This window comes from Desmodus rotundus, chromosome 5 (genome assembly GCF_022682495.2).
Source record: "Desmodus rotundus isolate HL8 chromosome 5, HLdesRot8A.1, whole genome shotgun sequence".
NCBI lineage: Eukaryota > Metazoa > Chordata > Mammalia > Chiroptera > Phyllostomidae > Desmodus > Desmodus rotundus.
In genome coordinates, this window is record NC_071391.1 from 13,667,773 (window position 1) to 13,680,107 (window position 12,335).

The window sequence follows — 12,335 nt, forward strand, 5'->3', positions numbered from 1 at the left end:
GCTGGCAGACCCCAGACTCACCCCGGCGTAGAACATCTTGTTCCGAAAGCGACTGTTGAATTTCTCTGGGTTGGCCTCTGGGGGGGTGTGACAAAAAATGGGGGACAGTCAGTCATTCTGGGGCCACTGGGGCTTCCCAGGCTCAGGTGGGGAGGGCGGGCTGGGAATGGATGCCTTTCCCTGGGGGGCAGGGGGGACGGTTAAGGGATGACCCTCTCAGGGACACTCCTAGGTGCCTGCCTCCCCAGCCTCCCAGGCCCCCTCAACAAGAGACTGCCAACCTCGAGACTCGTGAAACTCCAGGGTGACGTGGGCGTCAAAGCCCAGGCTGAAGTAGTTGTTGAAGACGTCCAGAGGCAGCTGGAATGAGGTCAAGGGGCTGCCATGAGGGTCAGGCCTCAGCGATGCCTCCCTGCTCCAGGCCACGGGCAGTGTGCGTGCTCAGCCCATGTCTTCAGAGGCCTCTCCTACACTTCACAAAATCTACCCGAAAGCCCTTCCCAGCCAACCTGCCGCCTCAGGCTCTGCCCACCCCCTAAGTGCCCTGTGCACCAGAGCACCGCGGCCCGCCAGCATCCTCCTCCACCAGACTCCTTCCCCTGGGTGCACACTCTGCAGGAGCTCCGCAAGCGGGACCTGGTCCTGCTCACCGCTTAGGACAGGGCCTGGCAGGGAGCAGGTACTCAGTAGTCAATACCTGCCAAGAGGCTGAGTAACGACACTCCTGTGAGTACCATCGTTCTCACTGTATAGATTAAGAAGCTGAAGTTTGGAGAAATGAAGAAACTCAAAGTCCCAGAACGATCAAGTGGGAAAGTGGGGCCCAGCCTAAGTCTCCTGGGAGTTCTAGACACTGAGGTGTGGAGAGGCCCCCCTGACGCCCACTGCCCCGGCCTCAGCTGACCCACCCGGTCAGTGGCACCCTCGTCACGTTCCTCGGGCCCTGCCTCAGCGTTGGGCTCCACGCGGAGGTCCCAGCGGTCCAGCTGCACCACGTTCCCCTCCTCCACGTGGGAGAGGATCTTGGACACGGGCTCGTCTGTGTAGCCCTGGTGGGAAGCAGCAGAAACTGAGCCCTTCCTGGGGACAGGCCTCCCCCTCCACACAGCCCGCCCCCCACTGCCCCACCCCCGTGGGCTCTCACCCCGCCCCAGTTGAGGGTGCGGGCCAAGTCGTTTCCAGTGCCCAGGGGCAGGATGGCGACAGGCGGTGGTGGCTTCAAGCGCAGCTGGTCCAGGGTGGAAAGGATCCAGCCGACCTGGAGCGGGCGGAGCGGAAGAGGCCAGGTCAGGCTGGCTGGGCCCAGGCCCGGCCGGGCTGGGGAGGCGGGGGACTCACCGTGCCATCGCCCCCGCACGCTAGGATCCGCAGGTTGTGCACTTTGCGGTACATCTCCAGCCTGGGCCCAGGAGATAGAAACGGGTCAGGGTATGCGGGCAGGCCCCCGAGCACCAGGCGAGCCCCGCCACTGTCCCCAGAGCCCTGCCAGCACTTACGCTTCCTTGGGCCCGCCCTGGCTGAGGTCAAAGACTTGTCGGGGGTTCAGATACCAGAGGAAGGACTGGATGATTTTTGCACCCTGTGGGGGACCAGGAACCAAGAGGGACAGGGGAGAGGCAGTCAGGGGTGGCAGGCTGAGATGGGGAGAAGCTCAGGGAGAAGGGTGTGGGAACCAGGCCCAACAACAGGCAAGGGCTGGAGACAGGATTAGATTTTCCTCAGGGTCCCTGGGAGAGACAAATGGGGCAGAAGCCTGAAATGGAACCTGGGAACACCTGTGGGTTCCGGGGCAAAGAGGGGCGAGAAACTTGACCTCACACCGCCCCCAGGCCCTCTGTGAAGTAGGAGGCCATATGTACCTGGTTGCCCCCGCTCTTGGGGTTCACGAACACCAGCAGGGGCTTCATGAGGGGGGATGGGGTGGGCCTGATGATGAAGGGTTTCCAGCGGCCCTCCTTGGAGGCAGAGAGAGCCCATGAGGCCCCTTCCTATCCTGGAGGGCCCTACCCCCACACTCAGCAGTACCCCTCCTGGTGCCCCTCACTTCTGGGTTGCAGACCTCCCGGTGGGCCTGGCCGCAGAGACGCCATCTGGATCTGACCTCCCAGCCCCTTCAGGGCCCCAGAGCCCAGACCAACCCACCAAAGGCTGAGCCAGTGGGGGGGTCTGGTCCAAGAAACGGGCTCCTCTCCTGTCCCCTGCAGCTGCCTGCCTGGCCCCAGGTCTAACCTCGGGACCTTTCTTGCTGGATTTCCTCTTGAAGGATGCTCTCTTTTTCTTCTTGCTTGCCTTGAGGGTGTTCTGCAAGGAAAGCAGTGGCAGTGGTGACAAGGTGGGTGGGCTGGGGTGGCTGGAAGACCCTGAGTGTGTGGGGGTGTCAAGGGTGCAGGTGGGACTCACCTGGGGCCTTCGGGCCCGGAGGATCCAGGTGGGTGGGATGACCACGGCCGCGTGGACACCCAGGGAGCACGGCTCCTCGATCCGCTGCAGCATGAAGCAGGACACCTTGCTGTGGTACTGTGGGGGGGTGGGGGCGGAGGCTGAGCTGGGCGGCCGGGCCCTGGGATCCCGCCCAGCGCAGCATGGGGGTGGCCAGTGGGGGCGGGGCAGGTGCCACTCACAGCTTGCTTGCACCAGGAGCAGCTGATGGCCACGATCTCCTTGCTATGGAAGGTGAACTTCTGCTGGAAGCCCTAGGGTGGGCAGGGTGGTTGGGGCACCAGGGGCCAGGCCCAGAGCAGGGACGCAGCCCCTCCCGTTGTCAACCTCCCTCCACCCGGGGAAATGGAGCACATTTTTTAAAATTAAGAAAACTATAAAATAAGCTCTGAAAGCAAGGAGGCTGAGCCAGGGGCCATGACTCTGAAGTTCACTGCAGAGTGGTGGGTGTGTACTTGAGACTGGTCAGAGGGGCCACGGCTATCTCCTATCCGCCTCAGGGCCCCTCCCTCCTGACCCCGGCTGCAGCCAGCACCGCCCCCCCCCCCCCCCCCCCCGCCCCGCGGTCATCCCCTCCTGCAGGCCACAACGTGTACTGAGGGCCCACTATGTGCCAGACACTGAGCTGGGCACTGCCCGTCGATGGTGGAAAGGGGGACAAGCGTCCTAGACCATTCAGAACCTCCACTTACTGAGGGACAGACAAGAAGTAAACAAGTAAGCAAACAAAATCGCAGCATGATGGGGAGGAAAGGCATACAACTGTAATTGAATAACAATAAAAATTAAAAAAAAAATCGCAGCAGACAGAGCTTGGGAAGACCACTCGCCAAACAGCTGCTGAGCCAGGACTAAGTCCACGGGCGCCTCAGAGGGCTCACCCCTGACCTCCTGGCAGCCCGCACACCCTGCACTGGAAAGGCCTGCCCTCCCTGCTCAGCCCAGAGACTGGGCCAGCTGTGCACTTGGGCCTCGCCGAGACACAGGGCTGGATGGCCCACATAGACCACAGTGCCCAGACCCAACGGGTAGCAGGCCGGTGACTTCCCTGTGCAGGGCCTCTCACCTTCCCACAGTGCCGACACTTGCCATCCTGGCGTCGCCTGTGTACCCAGTGGTGCCGCACAAAGGTTGGCTGGTGGAGGAGAGAAGTGTCGTCGGAGTGAGTGAGGGGTGGGGGCAATGAGCCCTGAGCATGGCCTGCACCCCTCAATATATCAATGGTGAGAAATAGAGGCTGCAGGAAGCTCCTATGCATCAGACAAACAAAGGGGCTGGAAACTTCCCTCTATGGCCCAGGGCAAGGTTAAGGCTCAGAGAAAGGACAGAGGCATGTGGGAGCAGGTGGCCCCCACCCCCCACCCCTCTGCAGGCCCGCGGTCACACCCTTCCCTCTGAGGCCTCCCTAGAACCGCATCCTTCGCACCGCCCTGGGTCCCGAAGTAGCCAGGAAGAGGTGAGCCCTCTGCTCTCGGGAGGCACTCAGAGATGTCCACTCAGGAAACCTGGGGTCTCCTTGCCCCTAAACTACCTTGGGCACTTACCTCACGGACATTCCTGGACCCTGATTCACGGAAGGACGGCTTACAGCGAAAATTTATCTGAAAGATTACAGTGACCACCCAACTGTCAGAACCTCCTTTTGGGGTCAGGCACGTGGCCACCCCCTGCAGGAAAGGGTCACTCAGAGTCGCCCTCACAAAGTAGGAACAGCACCAGATCATGCAAGGGTCCTCAGCACACGAGGCACCTCCAGAGGTCTGCCTGCATCCTGCTGCCTCTCCACCAGCCAGGAGGGATCTCTCCTTTCCCTTGCCCAGTGCTTGACGCGGGGGAGAGACTGGGAGCTTACTGCCCACCTGCCCCACCAGAGCGGCGCCGTCGTTCCCTCCCATATTCTCCCTTGACCTCCAGCCTTCCCAAGCTGGGTGCCTGCAGGCACCCTAGTCCTTGCCTGCAGACTTGAGCTGACTGGTCCCTGGAGACTTTTGGCTAATCTGTGGAATCCTGGTGTGACTGTCACTGTCAGAGGTAGTGATGGGTCTGTAATGCCTGGGGCTGCCTTTGTTTCTCTTTTCCTAGCTGCCCCTGCTTTACCCCTAGCAAAGTCGCAGAGCAGCTTCACTCTACAAGTCAGGGGCCCACGCCCCCTTATTCATTTCTAGTCCTGCTTTCCAGTGAGCCGCTCTGGTTTGTGCTGCCCGGGGTGCCCGGGGGCGGGGGGGGGGGGGGGGGGGGGGGAGGTGCTGCGGCAGCCCTCCCACCCTCTTCCCGGCCCCTCCCACCTCCTTGTAGAGGTACGGGGCCCAGACATGCCCCCAGCTGCAGACACGCTGTGATGATGGACTTCGGGAAGAGGTCTCTATAGCAGCAGTGTGTAGGGGACAGAGCCAGGTTTTGGGACTGAGCCAGCTGCAGCTGAGTTACGCAGCTGCAGCCAGGCAATGGCCCCTTCTAAGTTCTGGGCTGGATATGCAAAAAGTGGTGTCACAGCCATTGTTTATGAAGTCATCCTGTCGAGTGACAGTCAATGTGCCCCACTCGGGGCAGTCGGGACACAGCAGCTAATAAAGCGGGAAGCCAGGACTCAAACGTGGGCACTTGGGCACGATGGTGCTTGGCTCTTCACCACCACGCGCACTGGGCCCCGCAGGCAGCGCGCCTGTGCTGTGTGCAGACACACGCGTGTGCTGACAGGGCTTCAGCGCCCAAAGGGGAGGGGCGGGAGAGGCTGAGAACCACACTGACCTTCTCCAGCTGCTCGATGCAGGGGGTGTGCACCACGATCTTGCAGGCTGCACACTTCCTCCGGGGCACTGACTTCTGCTATAGGAGAGAGGGGGCCCCTGAGGCACCAGGTAACCCCAGCCAGGGTGCTCCAAGGGCGGCAGAGGAATCCTCGCGTCTGCCCCAGCACATCTGCCCTCCATGTGCACCAGGAACCCCCACTATTGACTCCTGGCATTGGGACACAGCTCCCCCTTCCTCTCACCATCCTCAGATGGCCCACAGCAAGGGCGCGCAGGTGTGAGCCCTGTTCCCTTCTGTTGGAAGGGCAGCAGCTGTCAAGCCAGCAGGGGTTGGCCTACAGGCTTCTAGATCTGGCTCCACCACCAGGGGGCAGAGTGCTGCACACAGCTCACTCACCAGCATCTTAGCTACACAGTACTGCTCCCCGACATAGCAGAAGTCCCCGGAAACATTGGTCTCGAACCAGATGTGCTCCCCATATGTTGCCGACTCCTAGACCATGGGATAAGCATGCTCAGTGCATACCTGCCACCCAGCTCACCAGTCAGCCCTGGCCCCCAACCCTCTCCCGTGAGAGAAACCTGCTCCAGCCTTGATCTACTTTGCTCCATCCTGTTTTCCCGGCTGTCCCTGCACGTGGCTACCCCAGGAGGTGTGCCCTGACCCCACTGGCCCGTGGGCTCCTCTTGCAGCTGCCCACAGTGCCTCCACTCCTGACTGCTCTTGTGGCCCAGAACCCGGTGGGGACTGGGACCCATCTGCCCCTCCCAGCACCCAGCACTCACGCTCCAGTCCACAGTGCTCCGGATCTGCCGCTCTGGCTCGCTGCACGGGGCCCCGTGAGCAGGAGGAGGGGGTGCCAGGTGCTGGAGGCCTGACTTGGTGATGGCTTTCCTATAGAAAAGGAGATAGCTGAGGCCAGCCAAGTGCTTGGCCTCTCTGCTTCCTTCCCTCCCCCACCTGGGACCTCTGCCCTCACTGTGACCTCAACCCAAGGCCAAGACAGGGACAGCAACAGGGAGAGTAGGGGATGGCCCCTCACCCCCCACCACCCCAGCAGCCCAAGACTCTGAGGGGATTCTTGGATCCCTGCAGGAGACTCAGCCTTCCTCGCAGCGCTTTGGGGGTGCACTGTTCCAAAGCAGGCTGCCCGCAGGTCAGGCAGAGCCTCGAGGCCCTTGCTCCAAGCCGGCCCCCCGGAGGCCACGCCACTGGCCCTGCTAGCTACAGCTATACCTACGCGAGCAGGGCGCTCCAGGCCTGTGGTCCGGCCGACTTGCGCCGCAGGGCTACCTGGCGCCTGCGGGAGAGTGGGCACACGCGGGCAGGTGTCCCAGGGCCAGCCGTGGTGCCTGAGGGTCGCTGCTGGCTGAGGCGACGATAGTAACCATGCAGGCCCCAGAGGGCGCGGTCGTACACCACGTCCGCAGGGAGCAGGTGGGAGGAGGCTCGGCGCCCACGCAGGCAATAGGGCACTGGCAGCAGGGTCCGGGAGCCCCGGTGTCGGGCTGGCCCTGGCGGCTTGGTGCCTTGCTGGGTGGTACTCAATGCTGCAACTGTCACATCCTCCTCCTGGACCCCCTCCTCCTCCTCCTCCTCTACCTCATTCATGCCCACAAGCCCAGCCAACAGCAGGGGTGCACCCAGAAGCTGAGCACCAACAGTGGCAGGCTGAGGGGTGGGCACCTCACCCACGACGAAGCGGGGGTTGCGGGTGGGGGGTGTGGTGCTGGAGCGGCGTCGGCGGCTGGTGCCCCGGGCCTGCATCCCACAGCCCAGGAGGCAGCCCTGGAGCTGTGCACTGGAGCGGCGACGCTGTGCTAGTGAGGAGGAGGCCTGTCCAGCGGGGGAGCGGCGCCGCGCCTTGCCCGTAGGCAGCCCCACGCCACTAGGCCTCCGCTGCCCCTCTCCGAAGCCTGGCGCCATCCTCTGGAAGTGTCTCTTAAAAAAGGTCTCCATGCAGGGGCAGGTGGGTGCCTGTTGGGCACAGAGACCAGGAGCATCAGGAGCTGGGCCGGGCCATGGCCCATCCTGTGCCCAGGAGCTAAGTCACAGCCTCTGCCCTTTGGGCTGAGAGGAGACACTTGGAGGAGGGGTGACTGTGGCCTCCGTCTCAATAAACAGGGTGTTTGAGGCATCAGAGAACCGTCAGGGGAGCCTCCGTTGCCCAAAATTGGGAGCACTGTGCTCTGCGCAGTTAAGCCTCCGGGCTGCCCCAGCAGTAATGGGTGGGAGGGGCTTTCAGCTATGCACCCAGCATCCCTGGTCCAGGCACCATAATCCCCTAAGTCCTGGCCTGAAGCTGACAGAAGAGAGAAGAAAAGGGAAGCTGCAAGTCCGGAATTTTGGGTTCCAGTTCGGAGTTGGCCCAGACAGACCAAGGGGCACAGGGCAGGCTTTCCTTCTCGTCAGGTCTTTGTTTTGCCAGGAACAAGGGGCGCGTTAGGTTTAGGTGCACTGCCCCCCACCCCTCCCGCCCAGGACATGGCACAAACCAAGAATGACAATAAAACAAGGCCCTCTGAACAGGAACTCAGTCCTGGTGAGACGCCCTGACCCAGCCCCAGTCTTGGTGTCAGGCTGACTGGTAAGTGGCATTTACCAGTGGCGGGGGTCAGCTGTCAGCCTCAGGGGTCTCAGCCCCGGGGCAGACCAGGCAGCTGCAGGGAGAGATGCCACCCTGCTTTCAACCAGTCGTGGCTTTGTATCCGGAGGCCAAGAGAAAGCTGTCTGGGTTCTGGGTTTGCGCGCACGCCTGCCTTCGCCAGGCTGACTGACGGTCAGGACTGTTCTGGCGCCAGGCCACTCTGTCTCACTCGGAGGCGCAGCACGGACACCCCATGTACGAAGGTGCTGGGTGATGTCTGAGAACCCTTCCGGCTCTGCTCCTCAGGTGCCGGTGAACCGCACCTCATCCCAGGGGCCGCTGCTAGGTGCCTCAACTCTCAATTCCAGACACTGAGCTGCCCTGGACCACTTCCACGGAGGCGGGACCCTTGGCGACCATCCTTGCTCAAACCATCCTCCCCAACCAGTCCTGACTGTGTATTCCACTGCCTTCACCAGCTCTCCTGTTCCCACCGCCCCTTCTTCACAAGCCATTTGTCTCCCCTGACACTGGAGGAGTGGCACGAGGCCGGGCATTGCTTCAGCGGGGCGAGGCCTCCCGAGTGCCCAGGGATGCTTGTGTCTCTCCATCACGGGCCCCCCCCCCCCCCCCCCCGGCCCTGGCAGCCACAGGGAGGCCTGAGTCGTGGCCAGGAGACGTGTGCCTGGGGCTGACAGAAGTCAGATGCAACGGGGCAGCGCCCTGATACAGGGTGGGAGGCCATGGGCTTGAGGAGTCAGGCCGGGCTGCACATCTAGCACCTACTCGCCACCCACTCAGCCTTTCGCCTGCTACTGCGTGGACACAGGCGTGTCAGGTCGGAGCCCTGCGTGTATACAGGGGTGCCTGCCGAAGGGGAGGCAGGCTGGGGCTGAAGTCTCCGAGCTCTGTGATCTGTGGGCAGTGCAGGCAGCCTCGCCTGGGGACGCGGTGTTGAGTCGCTCGTCTCTAGCGCTCCGCTGGTGTGGAGAGGGAAAGGGCAGGAGGTGAGCTTGGGCGGGGGGAGCCCTGGGCTGCCTCCTAAAATCAACGGCATCCTGACAAACGTGTGCACCACTCCTAAACCGCAACAGCCCTGAAGAACAGCCACAGGCTCCTACCGTGCTCCTGCGGGGAGGCGGAGGCTCACGGAAGTGACCCACCCAAGGCCCACTGCCGCCAGTGCGCGGCCAGGCTGGGAGCCGGGTCTCCCGGAAGGTGAGCCTGCACCCAGAGTGCCGCAGAAGGGGGGTCTCTCCTCTTGGGCCAAGAGGCCAGGACTAAGTGGAATGGGACAGGGAAGGGGCCGGAGAACCACGATGGCCCCACTTCCTGAACACCTACCATGTGACAGGCCCTGGGCTAATCACCTGCCGTCCTGGCTGACGCTGGCAGGGTCACTGGCTCCACTCGAACGATGGTGCAACTGAGGCTTGAGGGGGTGCAGTAATATGCCCAAAGTCACACGGCTGGTCAGCGGCAGGACCAGGACCCGAACCCCCGGCTGACTCCAGGTCTGCTCTGTACTGGGGAAGAGAGCCCTGAAGGCCCAGAGACTCGCTGCTGCCAGGGCACTGGCTCGCCAGCTCTGCCCCGGGTATCAGCTTTCCTTACTGGTCTGGTCAGGCTGCTCTGTGACAGCTGCACAGCCTGCAGATTAGTCACCCGGACACACCGCCTGATGCTAATGTCACCCAGAAAACAAAAGGCCACAGTCAGGGGGGTAGGGGGAGGTGCCGCGGGTGCTCTGTGGGCAGCGCTGAGGGCTGGGCCGGCCTGCTGCCCCAGGCTCACGCTGACAAGAGGGGCCAGCAGGAAGAGGCCGCCTGCACACCCCGGCTCACGACACGGGGGTGGCCCCTACAGCACTCTGGCCCACACGCTGCTGGGCAGCCCCACAGTTACTTGGGAGTGCAGTCACTCCAAGTGGGGAGCGCAGCAGGCCAGGCCAGGGCTGTGAGGCCATGTGCAAAGCTGACCCTTCACAGGCCTCAGTTTCCTTATTCGTCCAAGGAGGCTGCTAGACTGGCTGATTGACATTTTATGACAAGCTCTCCTGCCAGGCACCCAAGCTTCTATGCTCCCAATACCCCCTCCCCCTCAGAGGCCATGCTTCCTGTTCCTCTGGTCTCCATAGAAACCTCTGTCCTCTGGTCAGCAACTGCCTGACTCCTGACTTCCTAACTCTGCTGAGGCTTCTCTTGGGTCTGGTCAGAAGTCCGGCCTGGCTTCAGGCCTGTCCCCGCTTTGTCCCTGCCAGGACCCAGAGCCTCTCTGAACAGCACAGCTCTGAGCCAAAGCTGCTTCTCACCTCACGCTGCCACCTTCCACACACCACAGGGGGCCTCCCAGGGTCTGCCGCCAACACAGAGCCAGTGGCTGCTCCTCAGCCTCCCAGTGGGGGGCTTAGGGGAAGCCTGTCACACCCAGAGAAGAAGGGATGGGAAAAGCCTCATGGGCCCATCAACCTCCAGCTGGCTGTCGGGGGCCTGAGAAGGACACAGGACGCTGTGGGAGAGCCGTGAGTGGCCATGCACCCAGGCGCTGCCGCAACACCAGCAGGGAGCAAGCAGCCGGAGCTCCGGGCCTCACGGCTGTCTCTCACTCCATGTCAGCCTCAAGTGGGAAAGCCCGAAGGCTGTGAAACCCTGTGTCTGCCATTGCTTTCCTGGGCTCATCAGCCAACCTTCTCAGTCTCTGTATTCTCATCTGCAAAACGGGATGACACCACTGAGCCCAAGAAGGTTGGTATAAGGGATGTTCTGATGATGTGACAGCTGACAAGGAGCAGAGCCATGGCAGAGCCCACACCCACAGCAGACACCGGGAATGTGGGCAGTGCCACCTCCTGGGGTTTCTCTCTGCCCGTGGCGGGGGTGGGAACCCAGAAAGGGAAGCAGGAGGACCCAGGGTGGCCACCACCCACCACATGAGGAACAGAGCCCAGCACAGAGCCACCTGGGTGCCTGCTCATACTATGAGGGACACCCGCTGCCCCGGGCACGAGGCCTGGCCACCAAGGACCCCCTGCCTCCAGAAGCGCTGGCACAGCCCACAGTGGGGCTCGGCCAGAGTGTCCACTCCACGCTGCGGGCAGGCCCCCACTCCCAGCAGCCCCCTCCAGCTTCCCGGTGTGGACAGCTAGAAGGGAGGCCTGCCTGGGGGCTAGTGAGGTAGGGTCCCAACTTGCCCACCTCACTCACTAAGGGGATCCTGCCAAAGACAAAACAAAAAAAAGCAAAGCAAAGCAAAGGTGCACAGTGGGGAGCAGTGGGCCTGTAAGGTGAAGGAGGCAGCCAGGCCAGTGATGTGTACCTCTGCAGGGTCTGCTCTGGCTGGGGGCAGGCACCCCCCTTTCACCTTCCCTTTCCATCAGCTTCAGGAGCCTTCCTAGGGATGGTGGTGCCTGGGCCCACCCGGACCTCCCTCCCCAGACCCACCCAGACAGAGGCAGGAGGGAGGAAGCAGAAGGCAAGGAAGGGTTGAGGGAGCCCCCTTTGACCTGATCTGAAGGCAGGGCAGCAGGCCGGAGGTGGGCGAGCAAGTGGGGCTGGGGTCCCTGAGGGCAGGCGAGCCCTGGCTCTGGCTCCAGCTCCAGGCTGCCAGCCTCCCGCTGAGCAAGTCCTAGTTTGGAGAGCCAGCCGCTGTGGCTGCTCCTCTGCACCCTCCCCCTCGCCACTCTCCTCCCCCCAGCCCGAGACAGACAGCCGTTATGAAAATAACCCATTGGTAACTGACTGCACTTCCTCTCCCAGTGGCAGCTCCAGGCCCTGCAGTGAGCAGGAGGGTGGGCAGAGGGGCAGACGGGAAGAAACGCGCGCGTGCACACACTCACCCGTGCGCGGCACACACACATGGCCTTGCCTACACCCCATAACACTCTTGGAAATTGCTGAAGGTCCCCAAAAGGCTCTGTTTATCCAGGTTATAGCTATTAATATTTACCATTAGGAATTAAAACTGAGAAATGTTTAAAACGTGCATTAATTTGTTTAAAAATAAGTCTATTATATGTTAATGTAAATGACATACTTTTATGAAAATAAACTATATTTTCTAAAACAAAAACAGTGGTGAGAAGGATGGCATGTTTTAATTTTCGCAACTCTCTTCAATGTCTGCTTCAATAGAAGACAGCTGGATTCTCACGTCTGCCTCTGTGATTAATGTTACAATACGCTGTGTCGGTTGAAGTATATGAAGAAAATTCTGCCTCACGCTGACTACAGTTAGAAAAGGAAGGATTATTTTAACAGCCTTTTCAAGCAGTTATGGATATTCTTTGCTACTGCATAAAAATATGACAAGTGGTAGTTTCTTAAAGGTTAGTGGCTATGTGGAATCCAGAACCAACGAACTTTTCACTGCTCTATCTGCACTTTGCGTCTTGTAACATCAGCCACCAGTCACTGGAAAATATTGCTTTGCTGAGTTATGAAGATCTTCCAAACGTTGACACATTTCATTATACATTACAAAAAAATATCACCCCTGCTAACAATCACTACTGATCTCATTAGGAGGCTCTAAGTCTTGGGAAGCTAGCTGGCAGCCGTCT

General features: G+C 61.1%; 1 protein-coding gene across 9 annotated transcripts in view; it reads right to left on the reverse strand.

Moving 5' to 3' along the window:
* The window catches only part of DGKZ (diacylglycerol kinase zeta), a 40,904-nt gene that overhangs the window by 6,041 nt on the left and 22,528 nt on the right, over positions 1-12,335 (reverse strand). For 3 of the 9 annotated variants that reach the window (XM_053925336.2, XM_053925338.2, XM_053925339.2), the window contains exons 2-16: positions 5,976-6,084; positions 5,587-5,682; positions 5,188-5,265; positions 3,984-4,040; positions 3,506-3,574; positions 2,622-2,693; positions 2,401-2,517; positions 2,230-2,301; positions 1,860-1,955; positions 1,497-1,579; positions 1,339-1,399; positions 1,145-1,258; positions 909-1,049; positions 282-360; positions 22-77 (exon numbers count right to left, since the gene is read on the reverse strand). In XM_053925336.2, coding sequence (XP_053781311.1) covers positions 22-77; positions 282-360; positions 909-1,049; positions 1,145-1,258; positions 1,339-1,399; positions 1,497-1,579; positions 1,860-1,955; positions 2,230-2,301; positions 2,401-2,517; positions 2,622-2,693; positions 3,506-3,574; positions 3,984-4,040; positions 5,188-5,265; positions 5,587-5,682; positions 5,976-6,084 — 1,300 coding nt within the window. Of the gene's footprint in view, positions 1-21; positions 78-281; positions 361-908; positions 1,050-1,144; positions 1,259-1,338; positions 1,400-1,496; positions 1,580-1,859; positions 1,956-2,229; positions 2,302-2,400; positions 2,518-2,621; positions 2,694-3,505; positions 3,575-3,983; positions 4,041-5,187; positions 5,266-5,586; positions 5,683-5,975; positions 6,085-6,430; positions 7,168-11,279; positions 11,411-12,335 lie in introns of those variants that run through there. The other 6 variants (XM_053925337.2, XM_053925341.2, XM_053925333.2 and 3 more) reach the window with 5 other exon arrangements.